Source organism: Bufo gargarizans, chromosome 8 (assembly GCF_014858855.1).
Source record: "Bufo gargarizans isolate SCDJY-AF-19 chromosome 8, ASM1485885v1, whole genome shotgun sequence".
NCBI classification, from domain to species: domain Eukaryota; kingdom Metazoa; phylum Chordata; class Amphibia; order Anura; family Bufonidae; genus Bufo; species Bufo gargarizans.
In genome coordinates this window covers 135,933,170-135,953,386 of record NC_058087.1, presented here as the reverse complement: position 1 = coordinate 135,953,386, position 20,217 = coordinate 135,933,170, and the positions used below count along the sequence as shown (strand labels likewise).

The following is a 20,217-nucleotide window of genomic DNA, read 5'->3' as shown; positions in this document are numbered from 1 at the left end:
AGGAGAGTGAGAGCTTAGCCAAAGTAAGAGAAGTTTAGTGCAAAAATATACAAATAAGATATTGTAATGATATAAAGGAGTTATTTAAAGTAATGCAGGAGGAAGCGTTCCTTTTGGGTACAGAAAGTGGCAAGTGTAGGAGGATTGATCATCCAGTTTACAGACTTATTAGCCTGGGCTTGGAAAACTAATGCATTATTATATATTTTTCCAAAGTTAGAGAAGTTTATTACAACTTTGCGTGAATCAGTAGTACAGGTGAAAATAAGATATTTTGCTTCTTTCTCCACTTAACACTCTTCTACCCTCCTTTCCTAAACTGTTCACTCACCCTGAATTCCCTGCTAAATTAATTGTCCGATCACTGAAGGATCTGATTACACACTGTCCAAAGCAGTTTCTGTGTGCAGTGTTTTGGAGACATTATAGCAGCTAGCCTTCATCCATCCAGGCTCAGGGACAACTGAGAATTAGAGATGGAGCCTGCAGAGAGGAAAACTGGTAGAAATGCAGAATTCAGTTCCTATAATGGACAGATATAGTGCTATTCCTCAGTTACACACACACACATGTGACTGCTTATTCTGAAAAGTTTGAGTTGCATGAAGGTTGAGTTTGAAATAGTTAAAGTGAATGTTACCACAGCTCAAGTCTTGTGCATGTTCATCACTAGAGCTATTGAGTGACCACTGGATGCACAGACTTAGCTAAGCGTTCATTCGCCTGGCACTAAGATTCAGTTTTGGCCTGCAGTATTGTCTATGATCAAGCTCTGCCCGCTTCTCAATAGTGTCCCTTACCCAGCCCCTCACACAACAAACATGTCACACTAGCTGCCCACCATCAGTTGGATGTGACATTTTCAGAGCAGGAGACAAGGAATCATTTTTAACATAAGAAAAAAAGGTCCATGGTTAGTGTTGGTTGTGGATACAAGTCAAGGAATAAAATGCGAGGAAGCTTTCAGTAGACTCACTTACAGAGTTATTCTCATCTTAAAAAGTGATGAGCTATCACTAGGATATGTTGTCTCGTTATTATCAGTGGGGGTCTGACCTCTGGGAGACCCACTGATCATAAGATTGAAAGGGTCACAGCACTGGCTTAGCATGCCCTTCATTGTATGTTCCTATATGGGGGAACCCTGACCACTATCAAGTGAGTGGGATCAACTGCAGTTCCCTGCACAGCTGGGTGGCCGGGAGCACCGCAGTGAAGGGAAATCTTAAAATAGGGTGCTTCGGACTCTCTATGCTGTATGCAATCACTAAGATGGGAAAAGCCCTTTTAGGAAACCGATGACAAAAGGGAAGATTGCTCAAAGAGAGAAGAAGCCAAAGTATAAGGCAGTGAAATAGATTGAGGAATCAGTGATTATCCAAGGCAGAATAGCTCTTCTACAGAATGGAGAAAAGTGCAAGACAATGTCCGACCCTCAGGAACAAGTGAGAATTGGAGATGGAGCCTACAGAATGGGTTCACCAGCTCCAGAAAACACCAGAGAGACAGTTTCTAGCCTTCAGGAGGTGAGGTTTGGCATACTTTTTCTCAGGCACCCTTACCAAAAGATTCCCTACCAGTTATATTTCGATACCAGAAGGATCGGAACCTTTTGTGAAAGATTGTCCATGGGATTTGTTTGTATGGATTGATGTGGTGGTTAAAGGGGGAGGATTTCCTGGACTTTATTTTAAGGTCACCCCTATACATGTATTTCAAAAATTCTGTCTATGGCAGGAGTGGGAGCAGACACTGGTCCTGATTCAAGATATTCTGGATTCCTGGTTAAAGTGTCAGGCGACTTGGCTCTACCTGGAGCCCATATTTAGCTCTGAAGACATAATAGCTCAAATGCCAGAAGAAGGGCGGAAATTTGGTATCGTGGACAGCACCTGGAAGGACATTATGGTAGAGTCGGTATGTATATGACTTTTTACTTTATCTGGGAAGCGATATAAACACAGACTGATGCTATTTATTACACTCATCCGGAGAGACATGAATGAAGCTGAATGCTGAACACATAGTAGATGTGATTTGTCTCTGCCAATGACCAAAGTCCTTTGAGGATCAGCACATAACCAGGTGTGACTATGATAAATGTGCTCCACCAGAGCAGAAAGCCTAGTCAGCGGGAGCCGCAGATGCACGGATAGCTCTGTTTAGCTTTCTTCATTATCACTCATTTAGTATTAGGATTGAATATTCAATGTTCTTTCATTATTATAAATATAGCCAATAGAGGATAGACCGCTCCGCCGCAAAACACAAAGAGAAAGATAACATTTACCATGAATTCAATGTTGTCTACTAAAATGTCAGACTTCTTCAGCCTATTAAAGACTCAAACTGAATTTGTACTGATGTCTAAATGGTCAGAAGGAGAAAATCATGAACAGCAATTACAATCTCATGAGTTTAAAAGACATAGGATAAGTATAACATCTGACAGGTACATCAAGAACTATGAGGGTAGGCTTCTGTATTTGTGGCTAAACCAAACAGACATTGGACACCTCCACACATAGATATTTTACAAAATTAGTAATTTATTGAAGATGATATCATAACAAATATCTGTAACAGGCGAAACAGTATTGGGCACGGTTTGACCGAGGGGCCGACACGCAGCATCTGGTAATACACTTTTATTCTCTTTTGTCAGTTTACTTTTGACTGCCAGCTTGTGGATCCTTGTACCTAGTTTCTTTGAAACAGGTTTATTAAACTCGGTTTTCTTGCCTCTTGCTCGCAGTCCTGTTTAGGCTACTTTCACACTAGCGTTCGATCGGATCCGTTCTGAACGGCTCCGATCATATTAATGCAGACGGAGGCTCCGTTCAGTACGGATCCGTCTGCATTAATAACTTAGAAAAATTTCTAAGTGTGAAAGCAGCCTGAGCGGATCCGTCCAGACTTTCAATGTAAAGTCAATGGGGGACGGATCCGCTTGAAGATTGAGCCATATGGTGACATCTTCAAGCGGATCCGTTCCCATTGACTTACATTGTAAGTCTGAACAGATCCGCTCGCCTCCGCACGGCCAGGCGGACAGCTGAACGCTGCAAGCAGCGTTCAGCTGTCCGCCTGTCCGTGCGGAGGCGAGCGGAGCGGAGGCTGAACGCCGCCAGACTGATGCAGTCTGAGCAGATCCGCTCCATTCAGACTGCATCAGGGCTGGACGGAGGCGTTCGGGTCCGCTCGTGAGCTCCTTCAAACGGAGCTCACGAGCGGACCGGCGAACGCTAGTGTGAAAGTAGCCTTATTACGATTATTATTTTCACTCTATTTTCAGCCAGAATCTTTGCTGTGGCCGCCCCTTCGGCCCTCCCCTGGGTCCATCAGTCCTTTACTGTCTGTTCTTATCTGCTGCTTACTCTAGTATTTATTTCTGCTGCTCTATATGTATGATATCATTCTTTAATAAAAATCTTGCTTATGGTAGATATTTGCCCTGTGTACCACAGTCTGCTGTTGCAGATATTTGTTATGATATCATCTTCAATAAATTACTAATTTTGTAAAATATCTATGTGTGGAGGTGTCCAATGTCTGTTTGGTTAGTGACTATGTATTTTGTCCTCCCGACATTATTACACATTGTCATGCCCGGCTCTGACTATGTGCGGAGGTCGGCCAGAATAGCAGCACGTCTTTAGTGTTTGTTTTGGAGTCGTGCTGGATCTGCCTCCCATCAGGTGCACTGGGTGGGGTCATTAGTTTAAATGGCTCTCATTTCCAGTGCTCTGAGCGGGTTATAGAAATCAGTCTGGCCTAGGAAGCAAGCAAGCAAGGAAGATTTTCTGTCCCAGCTCTGTTAAGATAAGTGTGGTTTCTGTTCTTGTTGTTTGCTGTTTTAGTTGTGTTGATATCTTCTCTCCCATCCAGGTTCTGTGCGAGCAGGCTGCTCCTATTTACCCTTTTCACCATCTCAGGGAAGTTAGGGTGTATTAGCCTAGGCACGAGGACACAGCATTCCTACCACCAAGGTCTGCCTGTGGGCTGAGCAGTGCAGGGAGAGAGGTCAGGGATTAGCTAGGAGGTGACCCTTCCCCTGCTTCTCGCTCAGAGCCTGGTTGTTGGTTTTTCTTTGTGTCTGAGTGCTTGTCCGCCGTGACACACATGTATATAATTGCCCGGCCTTTCTAATAGTTGTGTTCTGTATGTGTGGACAGATTATTGTGATGGTAGACAAAGCCAAAACAGGTAATGGAACATAAGTCCACTGACTGGCCGGACTAAATTCTCTGTATAATAAATGAATATTTATCAGATCCACTCCATTATATAATTTTTCCAAAACAAGTATAAATAATATATATATATACATAATGTGTATGTGTATAAAAAATAATATATATACAGAATTATCACTTGGGAGTCCAAAAACACTGAAAAACAGGAGAATTCTGATAGCAAAGAGCTCTTTTTTTTTTTTTTACTTTTTACTTGTAATTTTGTTGTTATTTGTGACAGTGTATTATATAATGTTCCTATAACACATTGAGAGACAACAGGGGTGACCTGATGGCAAATATTTTACATGGCTTGAAATTATGTTGTAGTTTGTGATTGATGCAGTATCCTACATGTAATTAATTTAGTTATATACCGTATTTTATTTGTTCTGTTTACCTATCACCATAGATAGTGTGTAAAGTACCGTATGTTACAAATACATTTATTGATATGGTCTTTGCTCTGTTATTTTGATTTTTAGTAACATTAACTATGCAGAAAAATTTAACTTTTACCATAAAAGTTAAAGTTACATTTTTCTGTCATATCTCTTATTTAAGGAACTGTTTAATATGTCTCTGTAGTGTATTGGACCCCAGACCTTTTGTACGGTAGGCAGAAGGTTTTCCACTAGACTATGGCCCTGTAGTGTTATAAAGACAGCATTTTTGTGCTTCAAAACCTACTATTGTTACATTATTTTGAGTCACAGAAAACCTTATCGTCTTACCTGTCTGGTCAAATACTGTAGTGTGATAGTAATGCTTGCAGGCTGCTATACCAAAGGTCTGGGGTTCAATTCCCAGCAAAGACCATTGAAATACTTTTATTTAACATCATTTCTTTTATAGTAAAAGTTATGTTTTTCTTAAAAGAAAATACTAAATTAAATAACACAGCAACACCATTACAATAAATGTGTATTTGTAATGTACTTACTATTAAATATCACAAGTCCCTGTAATCTTAACCTATGCAATATAGTGAACAGATTATTTACGGAGATCGGTAAACAGTGTACATAAAAATTGCGATATTGGTTTTTCCTTAATCTCCTTAATATTTTATTTATTTAATATTATTCCTGCTAAAAAAAAACAGTAATTCTAAATAGTACGTAGCATTTTCAAGCACAGAAAATCCTATCTTGCTAACAGGGCAGGTTTCTAGTGCAGGGGTAAGTCTCCTGCCTGCCAAAATAACTTATTTAGTAAATGTTTAAGTGCCGGGAAGAGGCCCGACCCCCAACCCACATCCAAGGGCAGGCCAGACATCCTCATTAGTATTCACCGCAGTGAAGTGAATATTAATGAGGATGGAACCAGGGAGCCTTATTAGTGTTCACTACTCGAGTGCCATCATCTTTATCTTTCAGCAGCCTCTGGTTCTGCTCTTTCCTGAGGGCTCTTTGTAAATGAAAACTTCAGAAATTTCCACTGTCACCAAAAAGATCTGTCTTGTGATCACAAAAATAAGGATCCCAGAGTTTCAAAGGGGTTTTCTGGGAATATATACTGTTATATGAATACCCCTAGCCTGCATTGCCCCCGTAAAGATTCATCCTGCTCACTGAAGAGGCGGGTAGCAGGTACAGTAAGTATGAATCTTTCTGGCGGTGATGCAGGCTAGAGGGCCTTCCCTTAACAGTTCATTTTCCCTTAAAACCCCTTAAATCGAGGGGCCGCACACATGCTTGACCGCCACTCCTTTCAAATGGGCACTCGAGAACTTTGTTTTCCTGAGGTCCCAGCTGTGAAAACCCCATTGATTAGATACTTATCACCTCTTCTGTGGATGGGTAATAAGTGATTGTTCTGGGACAACCTTTTCAAGGACCTGAACTTTATGCCTCTACTAAACTGGACTGAATGCCAGTCATTCACTACAATGGGAGTTACGGAAGCAGCAATGCGTCGGCCCTTTCGAATGTTTCTGTAAGTCCAGCCACCTGAGGCTAGTGCTTGGTCCCATATCACATGGAAGTGACGAGCTGGAACAACCCCTTTAACCCCTGGCTGCAGTGAATATCAAAATTGCCACTGCTGCTCCTGTGTAAGGTAGCGATCCTATAAGTCAATTTTACATTGACATTGACTTAAAAGATAGCTGTCTTACATGTTTACATGCCTAACATGTTTACATTTTTTTCCTTTGTGCTTTATAGGGTTAATAACAGATTCAATAGCATGCTTTCTTTAGTTTTTATTTTCCAGTTACATATTCATTCGCTTTAGGCCTCATGCACACGAACGTATATTCTTTCCATGTCCGTTCCGTTTTTTTTGCGGACTGTATACGGAACCATTCTTCTCAAAGGGTTCGCAAAAAATACGGAAGTTACTCCGTGTGCATTCTGTTTCCGTATGTCTGTATTTCCGTTCCGCAAAAATATAGAACATGTGCTATTATTGTCTGCATTACGGACAACGATATGACTCTTCTATGGAGGGCCAGCTGCTCCGTCCTGCAAAATACGAAATGCACACAGATGTCATCTGTATTTTTTGCGCATCCATTTTTTGCGCACCGCAAAATACATACGGTCATGTGCAAGAGGCCTTAATCCCACTGTGTCCTGCTGTGCACCGAGAAGTTAATTCTCCCCAGGCCAAGTTAGTCGTCTATTCAGTGCTGATAGATATGGAAGACAGGTTCTGTGTAATTCCCTGTGTACCATGATATGTCTCCTAACTACTGCTCCTTCATTTTTATCAGGTGAAAGATACCCGAGTGCTTATCGCAACCAAACAGCCAAACATGTTAGAAAGGCTTCAGGAATCCAATATCCTCCTGGAAGACATTCAGAAGGGATTGAATTCTTATTTGGAAAAGAAAAGATTATTCTTTCCAAGGTAAACGCATGTGATTGACCTCCTTCCACAGTATGAAATCACCGGCTAAACAATTCCACGTGCGGATCAATATGTCATTGATATTATTTCCATACACAAAGAGCCAATATGTGATTTCTCTGCTCCTGCGGCGATCACATGGCAAAATGTATTTACGGTATGTGCTAGTGACAATTCAGGAAACGTAATGGGGCAGATTTTTTTTTTTACACTGTCCTAAATCACGACAGCATTAACCTAGACCAGACTAGCAGGAGCTGCTTCAAATTTATCACAGTGGTGCACGCTTTGGAATATATATTTCTTTTGGCTGACTTACATACTTTACACCAATCTTTTATGCCAAAAAATGGCGCACACTGTTAACGCGGCTTTCCAGGAGTATAATCTTGATAATCTGTTCTCGAGATCAGTGGGCGTCCGACAACAGGCAAGCACGCCGGTCAGATAAATCAGAGATAAGGCTTCACGGAACTGAGAAGTGATACTCTGCAAACAGACTGATTTTTTTTAACCCCTGTATCTCAAAATTAGTAAACTGCAGTCATAAAAAAAATGCCCTGAAGATGTCCATAGCCTTTAAAGAATTGCACCTGTTGTGTGTTTTTGACCCGTGCCTGGTTTTGACTCAAAATTACCGAAGTGTGAAACGAGACCTGACTGTATGAAAGCGGTCTTACACCATCTGATTGGTGCTTACAATGTCATATTCTACAAGAACACACCCCTTGAATGCGTGAATGGTAATGCCCAGTTTTCTAATTATTTGTAAATACTCGGGAAGAGTAACAGAGGAGCGGCAAGGCTCAGCTTTATGAAAAAGACGCTCTGGGATTGTTATTTTATGGGCAATACAAGTATAATTACTACTGCAATGGACATGTCAGGAGCAGGGTTGTACACAGATCTCATGGATAACAGAACTTAAGGCCCCGTTACACTGGACGATGTACCAGCAGATTGCCAGGAGGGAAGTGTCCCTTCCAGACAGTCTGCTGGTCGCTTGCGGAGGAGACTGCTGCATTTACATATTTTTTTTTATTAAGTGGAAGAAATTTTTATTAATCCCTTCTTGACATTTGACGTACTAGTACGTCACAGCTGGAAGTGACTTTCCGCAAAAGATTATTCTTTCCAAGGTAAACGCATGTGATTGACCTCCTTCAAATTGACGTACGAGTATGTCATCATAACCGGGTAAGCGTAACAGGCGGTGTTTCTCTATGAAAAACACAATAGGCGCACCATAGGGTAGTACAGTCCGGATAAATGAACAAACATAAAATACTCCAAATTGGAGTCTCACCTTAAAGGGTTGTGCGATCAATAGGCACAACACTACTGAAGGCTTGAAAGGAATATAATGGACCCCCAAAAACGTAAAAAAAACTAGTACCATCTGCTAAGCTATTAAATCAAGTTTGTGTCGTCATCAAAGATTGGTTCTTTGCGCCGTGGGAGTCTCTTCTTTCTATTTTGGGTCATAATCGGGTGGGCACAGGAGCTGTGCGCACCCAATCAGTGCAGGGGCCCGGCAGTGACAGACAGCTGAGACCCTGCTGTATCTGCTGGCGTCACTGTTAACGCCAATGCCAGCGGATTAACCCTTTATATACAGCAATCAATGATGACCGTGGCCTATTTGAGGTTCACAGAGGTAGGGGCTCCCTCTGACTCTCCATCATCCCCCTTCTGTGGTGACATGGGTGGCGGTGGCTGCCATGGCAACCCCGGGCCTTGCAAAGGCATTGGGGTCTGCCATATATGCAAGCCTATGAGGCCCACTGACAGGCAATGTAGTACAATACAGCATGTATTGTACTGCATTGAACCAGTGATCAGAGCCGCAAAAGTTGAAGTGCCATACTGGGATGAAAATAAAAAGTAAAACAAAGTAAAAAATAAAAAAAAGTTTCCTGTAAAAAAATCAAAGGGGGGCCCTTTCCTTTCATCAAGCCATCTTTAATAAAAAAAAACAAAAAAAAAACCGACTGGCTCAATAAAAATAAAATAAAAATCACATGATCAGGTGAACGCTGTAAAAAAAGTTAATTAAAAACAGGCATTTTTTGGTCAGCAAAAATCCAGCGATCAAAAACTCATATGTGCCCCCAAAATGGTACCAGTAAAAACGTCAACTTTGCACGCAAAAATCAACCCCCCACACAAGACGATCGGCAGAAAAATTAAAAAAATATTGCTTTCAGAAAATACGACATAAAACGTAATTTTTTTTAAAAAATTTTTTTGATGCTTAAAATAAATAAATAATAGACATATTTGTTATTGTCGCGACCGTAACAACTGGCTCTATAAACATTTTGCATCTATCCTGTCAGGTGAATGCCGTAAAAAACAAAAAATTAAAACTCACATAAAGCGTAATATCCAGCTATCTAAAAATCATAGGTACCCCAAAAAGTGACAAATGAAACTTTCACCTTATCTTCCAAAATGGGGTCACTTTTTGGGAATTTCCACTGACAGGGTGCATTAGTCTTCAAATGTGACAAATTATCCCAGTGAAATCTATCCTCCAAAATCCATATGTTGCTCCTTCCCTTCTTGCGCCCTGTCGTGGGCCCACACAGCAGTTTACAACACCATATGGGCTTTTTCTGTAAACTGCAGAATCAGGGTAATAAATACAGAGTTTTATTTGGCTGTTAAGCCTTGATGTGTTACAGAATAAAATTTATTAAAATGGAAAATCTGCAGCAAAAAGTGAAATTTAAAAATTTCTCCACTATTCTTTCACTTAAAGGGTAACAAAGTTTGTAAAAATCATATTTGAATAACTTAAGGGGTGTAGTTTCTAAAATATCATTTACAGGTGGCTTCTACTATGTAATTCCCTCAAAGTGACTTCATAACGGAATTGGTCTTTTAAAATGCAGGTTTTGGAAATTTTCTTAAGTGTTAAAAATTGCGTCCACATTAACCCCTTAAGGACACAGGGCGTACAGGTACGCCCTTGTGTCCTGGTACTTAAGGACACAGGGCGTACATGTACGCCCTGTGCATTTTCGATCACTGCCGTGCGGCTGGCAGTGATCGGAACCCGGTGCCTGCTCAAATCATTGAGCAGGCACCTAGGCTAAATGCGCGGGGGGGTCCCGTGACCCCCCCATGTCAGCGATCGCGGCAAACCGCAGGTCAATTCAGACCTGCGGTTTGCTGCGATTTCTGCAGTTTATGATCCCCGCGGTCCCTGACCGCGGGGATCAGAAACTTTAGGATTCAAAATGTTGTCCAGTATCCCTCCCCCCTGCACCCCTGAGTTATTTGAGCACGGTGGGAGGTGCAGGGGGAGGGTTGCGGGCGGTGCGGGAGGCGGGCGGTGCGGTAGGCGGGATCGCGATCCCCCGCCCGCCTCCCATTGCGTAATCGTTGGCGTCTAGTGGGTATACCAGGGTGCCAGCACATTGCTGGCACCCTGGTATAAACGGCTGACATCGGTGATGCGATGTCAGCCGTTTAACCCTTTCCATACAGCGGTCCGTACGGACCGCTGTATGGAAAAGGTTAACAGCTCAGGGAGCTCCCTCCCTCTCCCATCGGGGGGCTGCTGTGCCTTTGCAGTCCCCTGAATGGAGAGGGAGAGAGCTTCCAGGCAGCCCCCCAAGCCCCGTCCTTACCCTTCCCCGTCTGCGCAGTTCTGGCCACTACTGAGCAGACGGGGAAGGTTCCCATGGCAACAGGACGCCTTCTCAGGCGTCCTGCTGTCCATGGTTCTGAACAGATCTGTGCTGAAAGCATAGATCTGTTCAGACAAAGTGTAAGTAAAATACAGTACAGTACAATATATATTGTACTGTACTGTATTATGCAGACATCAGACCCACTGGATCTTCAAGAACCAAGTGGGTCTGGGTCAAAAAAAAAGTGAAAAAAGTGAAAATAAAGTAAAAATCAAAAAACACATTTATCACTGATTAAAAATGAAAAAAATAAAATTCCCTACACATGTTTGGTATCGCCGCGTCCGTAACGACCTGATCTATAAAACGGTAATGTTACTTTACCCGAACGATGAACGCCATAAAAATAAAAAATTAAAAACTATGATGAAATTGGAATTTTGCCCACCTTACTTCCCAAAAAAGGTAATAAAAGTGATCAAAAAAGTCGCATCTACGCCAAAATTGTAACAATCAAACCGTTATCTCATCCCGCAAAAATCATACCCTACCCAAGATAATCGCCCAAAAACTGAAAAAGTTATGGCTCTTAGACTATGGAAACACTAAAACATGATTTCTTTTGTTTCAAAAATGAAATCATTGTGTAAAACTTACATAAATAAAAAAAAGTATACATATTAGGTATCGCCGCGTCCGTATTGACCGGCTCTATAAAAATATCACATGACCTAACCCCTCAGATGACCACCGTAAAAAAATAAAAATAAAAACGGTGTAAAAAAGCCATTTTTTGTCATCTTCCGTCACAAAAAGTGTAATAGCAAGCAATCAAAAAGTCATGTGCACCCCAAAATAGTGCCAATCAAATCGTCATCTCATCCCACAAAAAATGAGACCCTACTTAAGATAATCGCCCAAAAATTGAAAAAACTATGGCTCTTAGACTATGGAGACACTAAAACATTTTTTTTGTTTTAAAAATGAAATTATTGTGTAAAACGTACATAAATAAAAAAATTGTATACATATTGGGTATCACCGCGTCCGTGACAACCTGCTCTATAAAATTACCACATGATCTAACCTGTCAGATGAATGGTGTAAATAACAAAAAAAAAACGGTGCCAAAAAAGCAATTTCTTGTTACCTTGCCGCACAAAAAGTGTAATATAGAGCAACCAAAAATCATATGTACCCTAAACTTGTACCAACAAAACTGCCACCCTATCCCGTAGTTTCTAAAATGGGGTCACTTTTTTGGAGTTTCTACTCTAGGGGTGCATCAAGGGGGCTTCAAATGGGACATGGTGTCAAAAAAACCAGTCCAGCAAAATCTGCCTTCCAAAAACCGTATGGCATTCCTTTCCTTCTGCGCCCTGCCGTGTGCCCGTACAGCGGTTTACGACCACATATGGGGTGTTTCTGTAAACTACAGAATCAGGGCCATAAATAATGAGTTTTGTTTGGCTGTTAACCCTTGCTTTGTAACTGGAAAAAAAATATTAAAATGGAAAATCTGTCAAAAAAGTGAAATTTTGAAATTGTATCTCTATTTTCCATTAAATCTTGTGCAACACCTAAAGGGTTAACAAAGTTTGTAAAATCAGTTTTGTATACCTTGAGGGGTGTAGTTTCTTAGATGGGGTCACTTTTATGGAGTTTCTACTCTAGGGGTGCATCAGGGGGGCTTCAAATGGGACATGGTGTCAAAAAACCAGTCCAGCAAAACATGCCTTCCAAAAACCAAACGGCGCACCTTTCACTCTACACCCCGCTGTGTGGCCGTACAGTAGTTTACGGCCACATATGGGGTGTTTCTGTAAACGGCAGAGTCAGGGCAATAAAGATACAGTCTTGTTTGGCTGTTAACCCTTGCTTTGTTAGTGGAAAAAATGGGTTAAAATGGAAAATTAGGCAATAAAATGAAATTCTCAAATTTCATCCCCATTTGCCAATAACTCTTGTGCAACACCTAAAGGGTTAACAAAGTTTGTAAAATCAGTTTTGAATACCTTGAGGGGTGTAGTTTATAGAATGGGGTCATTTTTGGGTGGTTTCTATTATGTAAGCCTCGCAAAGTGACTTCAGAGCTGTAGTGGTCCCTAAAAACTGGGTTTTTGTAAATTTCTGAAAAATTTCAAGATTTGCTTCTAAACTTCTAAGCCTTGTAACATCCCCAAAAAATAAAATATCATTCCCAAAATAATTCAAACATGAAGTAGACATATGGGGAATGTAAAGTCATCACAATTTTTAGGGGTATTACTATGTATTACAGAAGTAGAGAAACTGAAACTTTGAAATTGGCTAATTTTTCCCAATTTTTGGTAAATTTGACCTTTTTTTATGCAAAAAAAATATTTTTTTTAACTTTTTTTTACCAGTGTCATGAAGTACAATATGTGACGAAAAAACAATCTCAGAATGGCCTGGATAAGTCAAAGCGTTTTAAAGTTATCATCACTTAAAGTGACACTGGTCAGATTTGCAAAAAATGGCCTGGTCCTAAGGTGTAAAAAGGCTGTGTCCCTAAGGGGTTAAAACAAAAAAAAAAATTTTTTAGATTTTATGAGGTATCACTATCTGTCTTAAAAGCAGAGAAATTCTAATTTAGAAAATTGCTAATTTTTCCAAATATATATTTTTTTTATAAAATTTGGATTTTTTTTTATATAAACCATTGTGAAACATATCAACTCAAATTTGCCAAGAACATGAAGTACAATGTGCCACAAGAAAACAATCTCAGAATGGCTCGGATAAGTGAAATAGTTCCAGAGTTATTACCACATAAAGTGACACATGTCAGATTTGGAAAAAAATGCCCTGGCCAGGAAGGTGAAAACTGGCTCGGGGTAAAAGGGGTTAAATTGAAAGATGTCTTTGGCCTCACCCACTTTATCCGACTTTTATGTTGAAAAAACTGGAACAGGCGCTTCAAAAATATGGCGTTCATTCTGAACACCAGACAATTGGCATCAATACATTGATAAATCTGCTTCTGATCCTATCACAAAGCTAGCTAGCTGGCTGCCTGCAGTCACCACTAGGGGGAGCTCAGTGCATATAGGAGTTAATGCAACTACTAATTATCTCTTTGCACTGAGCTCCCCCTAGTGACAGCTTTGTGAAAGTGCATCGTTTTCACAGAGGGAAGAGAAAAGCAAGTTCCGTGCCCCCCCCCCCCCCCCCCCCCTCAGCACAGCAGCAGTTGTGTAGTCTGCCTTTATTGGAGGAACTCCTCACTAAACAGATCCACAGTACATTGAATGTGCATTGCAGTGTGCATGAGCCCTGAAGGTGCAGCTATGCAAGCAGGACGTGAAACCATTTTGTCAGCTTAGCAATACATGCATCTGTACAGTTAATACATCCAGAAGTAATCGCTCTGATCACGCCATTGGAATTCCTTAGTGATTTTGAGGAAAGTAGATTTTGATATTTATTTTTCCAGCAGACGGCATTTCAAATGAAGGCTTTTCACACGCTCGGCGCAAGGGTAAATTTATGCAGCAGAGACGCGCCCGTGTACACTGTGTACAGAGTTCGGGCATTACATTGATCTGGAAGAGAACAAGCTGTTTTATACACCCTGGGACAGAATACTTAGCAAAGTTGTAAATTAAAGGGTTTTGAAAAAGTGTGCTTTATATGTTTTTCCCAGGGCCGTATCTGGTACTGCAGGTCAACACCATAGAAAGGAATGCTGCAATACCAGACACAGCCTGTGGACAACGGTGGTGCTGTTTCTACAGATAAAAAACCATTCAACTAGCAATAAATAGTACCGAAGTCCCAGCCCTTAACCTTTTCAAGACTTAGTGATTTTCGTTTAGTTTTTTACTCCCAGCACTCCCAAAGCTATAACTTTTTTATTTTTTCATTCACATAGCAGTATGAGGGCTTGTTTTTTGCAGGACAACATGCAATGTCTAATGGCACCATTTACGGTTGCATGCTATATGGTGGGAAGAATATCCTAAATGTGGTGGAATTATAATTTTAAAAAAAACACCACCTTTTTTTTTTTTTTACCCCGTTTCCTATGCGGTCAAACTGTTGCTTTTATTCTCCAGGACAATTATGGCGATACTACATACGTATAGTTTTTCATGTGTTTTAATACTGAAAAAATATAAAAACTTGGAAAAAATATATTTTTTTCTTTTCATCTCCATATTCTAACTTTTTTGTTATGTATATGGGGCTATGCGAGGGCTCATTTCTCAACGCTGGGCCCGCCTTTATGCATTGTTAGGCCTCATGCACACAAATGTATTTTCTTTCCGTGTCCGTTCCAGCTGTTCCGTTCCGCAAAATACAGAATGCACATGGGCGTCAGCCATATTTTTTGCGGATCCATTTTTTGCGGACCCCAAAATACATACAGACGTGTGCATGAGGCCTTAAGATCGGTGCCTAGTGGGCAGAGCAGTGCGCAGACCCGGCGGTGAACGGCACTCGCGCAAGATCTCCAAACCAGTGGAGGAGGACGAAGTAGGAGAGGAGGACGGGCCAGAGGACTGCAAGGGGAGCTGTTATGTGGGCACATCAGAGAGGGGCCTAGGCACTTGCGGCCATAACGCCGCCCCTGGGCACTTGCGAGACCTAGTTTGCATATCTCTATAAAGTTTTTTTGGAGCTTCTAGGGACAGACACAATAAAGGTACTATTTTTGTGTTGGGCAACTGTGCTATAATGATATGAGCGGTCTTAAACGCTCAGAGTAGGTGAAAGACTCCCTTTAAGGGGGTTTTCCAAGATAGGTCATCATTATCTGATAGGTGATTAACATCTGATTGTTGGGGGCCCGACTCCTGGCACCACCACCAATCAGCTGTTTGAAGAGGCCGCAGCACTCCAGTGAGCATTGTGGCCTCCTCACTGTTTGCCAAGTAAAGCCTCATCCATTGTATACTTGTATACTGGTTGTGCTTTATATTGCAGCCCAGGCCTATTCACCTAAATGGGGCTGAGCTGTGCCTAGGCCACTTTACCAATGAATGTGATGTCACTGGCCTATGAAGAGCCCGCAGCACTCACCAGTGAGCCACAGCCTCTTGAAATAGCTGATTGGCAATATAGGAGTCCTGGAAAACCCCTTTAATATAGTCTATATTCTGTGATCTGGAAATTGTTGCTTTGAATCTAACAACTGATCAAATATTGATAACCTATTCTGAGGCAGATCATTAATGATATGAATCGCCGAAAACTCCTTTAACCCCTTAAGGACTCAGCCCTATTTCACCTTAAGGACTTGGCCATTTTTTGCTAATCTGATCAGTGTCACTTTAAGTGGTGATAACTTTAAAACGCTTTGACTTATCCAGGCCATTCTGAGATAGTTTTTTTCGTCACATATTGTACTTCATGACACTGGTAAAATGAAGTAAAATAAATTTCCAAGTTTCAATTTCTCTACTTCTATAATACATAGTAATACCTCTAAAAATAGTTATTACTTTACATTCCCCATATGTTTACTTCATGGTTGGATCATTTTGGGAATGATATTTTATTTTTTGGGGATGTTACAAGGCTTAGAAGTTTAGAAGCAAATCTTGAAATTTTTCAGAAATTTTCAAAAAAAACAATTTTTAGGGACCAGTTCAGGTCTGAAGTCACTTTGCGAGGGCTTACATAATAGAAACCACCCAAAAATGACCCCATTCTATAAATTACACCCCTTAAGGTATTCAAAACTGATTTTACAAACTTTGTTAACCCTTTAGGTGTTCCACAAGAATTAATGGAAAATATAGATACAATTTCAAAATTTCACTTTTTTGGCAGATTTTCCATTTTAATATATTTTTTACTTTTACAAAGCATGGGTTAACAGCCAAACAAAACTCAATATTTATGGCTCTGATTCTGTAGTTTACAGAAACACCCCATATGTGGTCGTAAACAGCTGTACGGGCACACGGCAGGACGCAGAAGGAAAGGAATGCCATACGGTTTTGGAAGGCAGATTTTGCTGGACTTTTTTTTTTTTACTCCATGTCCCATTTGAAGCCCCCCTGATGCACCCCTAGAGTAGAAACTCCAAAAAAGTGGCCCCATTTTAGAAACTACGGGATAGGGTGGCAGTATTGTTGGTACTAGTTTAGGGTACATATGATTTTTGGTTGCTCTATATTACACTTTTTGTGAGGCAAGATAACAAGAAATAGCTGTTTTGGCACAGTTTTTTATTTTTTTTACAACATTCATTTGACAGGTTAGATCATGTGATATTTTTATAGACCAGGTTGTCACGGATGCGGCGATACCTAATATGTATACTTTTTTTTTATTTATGTAGGTTTTACACTGATCTCTTTTTTGAAGCAAAAAAAATCATGTTTTAGTGTTTCCATAGTCTGAGAGCCATAATTTTTTCAGTTTTTGGGCGATTACCTTGGGTAGGGTATGATTTTTGCGGGATGAGATGACGGTTTTATAGGCACTATTTTGGGGTGCGTGTGAGTTTTTGATCGCTTGCTATTACACTTTTTGTGATGTAAGGTGACAAAAAATGGTTTATTTAGCACAGTTTTTATTTTAAAAATTTTACGGTGTTCATCTGAGGGGTTAGATCATGTGATATGTTTATAGAGCCGGTCGGACGCGGCGATACCTAATATGTATACTCCCCCCTCCCCCCCTATTTTTTACCAATTTTTTTTAACTTTATTTGGGAAAAATGAAGTTTTTGTTTATTTTTACTTGAAACTTTTAATTTTTGGGGGGGAAAACATAATTTTTTGAACTTTTTTTTTCACTTTATTTTTTGTCCCACTTTGGGACTTGAACTTTTGGGGGTCTAATCCTTTACAATGCATTCCAATACTTCTGTATTGGAATGCATTGTCTGTATGAGTAATACTGTGTGTATTACTCATACAGCTTCCAGCCTGTGAGATCCAGGGGCCTGGATCTCACAGGCTCGTCACCGGAAGGCAGCTCAGCTTATCCCTGACCTTATGAACACTCATTATAGCTCAATTCTTATCTTACTCTTAGTAATTAAAGGAACCTTTACATGGGAGGACAGAGCTTCAGATTATTGGGAAGGAAGCGTTCCTTCCCGACAATCTGCTGCTTACTGGTGGAGGAGACAACTGCATTTACATGCAGTGATCTCCTCCAGAGCATGGGGAAGATCGATCGCTAATGCCATCGCTCTTCCCCATAACGTCTTTTTCCCGGCAGCAGGTCGTGTTTACACAGCACAATCTGCTACCGGCAATCAACGATTTTTCTGTACGCACAAACGATCAGATTAGCTGATAAATAATCGTTTCGCTTGTTCATCGGGTAATCGGCGGTACACTTACACCGCTAGATAATCTCTAGCTACCGTTCCTACGAATGCTTGTTAACGATTATATTTAAGATTCTCAGCTCGTGTAAAGGACATGAGGTTTATTGGATGACACAAAGTGAAAGTAATATTGGCACAAAGTGAATGTAAAACATTGGATTCACACAGCTAGACAAACAGTTAACCCTTTGTGACAGAACAGCTCAATATTTTTAATAAAGACCAATTAAAAAAATATATATTTTTAGCCCAATGCAATCATAAAAAAAAAATTGCTCCCAAAAGGTGTACAGGTGAAACTCGAAAAATTAGAATATCGTGCAAAGTTCATTTATTTCAGTAATGCAACTTAAAAGGTGAAACTAACATATGAGAGACTCATTACAGGCAAAGCGAGATATTTCAAGCCTTTGTTATAATTTGGATGATTATGGCTTACAGCTTATGAAACCCCAAAGTCACAATCTCAGGTCCCCTTTGCTCAGGGGGTATGGATTAATTAGCTGACTAGAGGGTGACACTTTGAGCCTAGAATATTGAACCTTTTCACAATGTTCTAATTTTAAGTTGCATTACTGAAATAAATGAACTTTTGCACAATATTCAAATTTTTCGAGTTTCACCTGTATATAGTCTTTAAACTGCCTTTACTGAAATCTAATCTCTAGAATTAAAGCTGTATTATTAACTACACCGTTCTGAAAGTACAACTCCCAGAATCCACCTTTACTTCTATGGCAGCTAAAAGAACAGCCAAATAAGTGTGCATGATGGGAGTTGTAGTTTTACAGCAGCTGGAGTGCTGGAGGTTGCTGATCCCTGACCTACACTCTTCCATACACACAGATTACTCACTTAAAAATGTGACCACCCTAAGGGTCCATTCACACGTCCGCAAATTGCGGATCTGCAAAACACGTACACCGGCCATATGCGTTCCACATTTTGCCAGCACTATGATAGAAATGCTTTTCTTGTCCGTGGCTGCGGACAAGAATAGGACATGTTCTATTTTTTTGCGGGGCTGCAAAATGGAAGTGCGGATGCGGTGTGCTGTCCGCATCTTTTGCGGTCCCATTGAAAATGAATGGGTCCGCACCCGTTCCGCAAAATTGTGGAACGAATGCAGACCCATTTTGCGGACTTGTGAATGGACCCTAAATCTATAAATGATATGAAGGCATAATCTATCTGGAAGCATTGCTGCTTTTATCATAAAGTTTTTGATTTATTCGTCTATTTCTTTCAATAAGGTTTTTTTTCCTCTCCAATGACGAGCTCCTGGAAATCCTGTCTGAAACTAAGGACCCTTTAAGAGTACAGCCTCATCTGAAGAAGTGTTTCGAGGGGATTGCCAAGTTGGAATTTACTGATGATTTGGAGATCACAGGCATGATCAGCTCGGAGATGGAAACTGTCCCTTTAACACAGAAGATTTATCCAGCAAAAGCCAAAGTAATTTTCTTCTATTTTGTTCACTTTGTGCATCCTGTTCCACCTATTAACCTTACTTATTTTTAAAAGAAAGTACTTTACTGTATAGCTAGCTCTAAAATAAATCTAGTCTGTATCCGGCTCTCTGAATTATGGTTAATAAATAGCTTTTTGCTCCTGGAATAATGCTCAGTGCACTAGTTCTTCAGTATTAGGAATGTGCTGTTATGACTTAAATAAAATGTTTTATTTACATAGTGAAAGATGAGCAGAAATCATTAGATGAGGGTTCAGGGGATGCATGGAGTGACCACAAAGCTCATTGAAGTGCATTTAAAGGATAACTGTCATTTTTTTTATTTGCTAGTTTATTATAGCTAGGCATGTATACCTGAGTTAGTCTGTCAATAATTGTCAAAAAAATTGTAATTACCTTATACTAACAGCTTTCATTAATGTCCTCTGTCCCTTTCCACTGCTCCCTTAAAAGACCATTGCTAGGACTTTCCACTGCTCCCTTAAAAGACCATTGCTAGGACTTGTCTGTCTTCCCTTTAGTATAAACAGAAGACACAGGGGCGGTCCTTCACACTGTATTAGGGTTTAGAGTGAGGAGGTGTGTCTGTCAGTAACCCAATCTTATTGGCTGGAAGGAAGCTGCTGGCTACAGCAAGTGTGTATGGAAAGTGAGGGAAAGCAGTTATGGCCTCAGAGAACTTGCAGAGGAGCCATCTTG

General features: G+C 40.5%; 1 protein-coding gene across 1 annotated transcript in view; it reads left to right on the top strand.

The window, feature by feature from the left end:
- Positions 1-20,217, top strand: part of DNAH3 (dynein axonemal heavy chain 3) — a 373,397-nt gene that overhangs the window by 196,308 nt on the left and 156,872 nt on the right. The window contains exons 29-31 of the mRNA XM_044304498.1: positions 1,738-1,917; positions 6,955-7,091; positions 19,301-19,502. Coding sequence (XP_044160433.1) covers positions 1,738-1,917; positions 6,955-7,091; positions 19,301-19,502 — 519 coding nt within the window. The remainder of the gene's footprint in view (positions 1-1,737; positions 1,918-6,954; positions 7,092-19,300; positions 19,503-20,217) is intronic.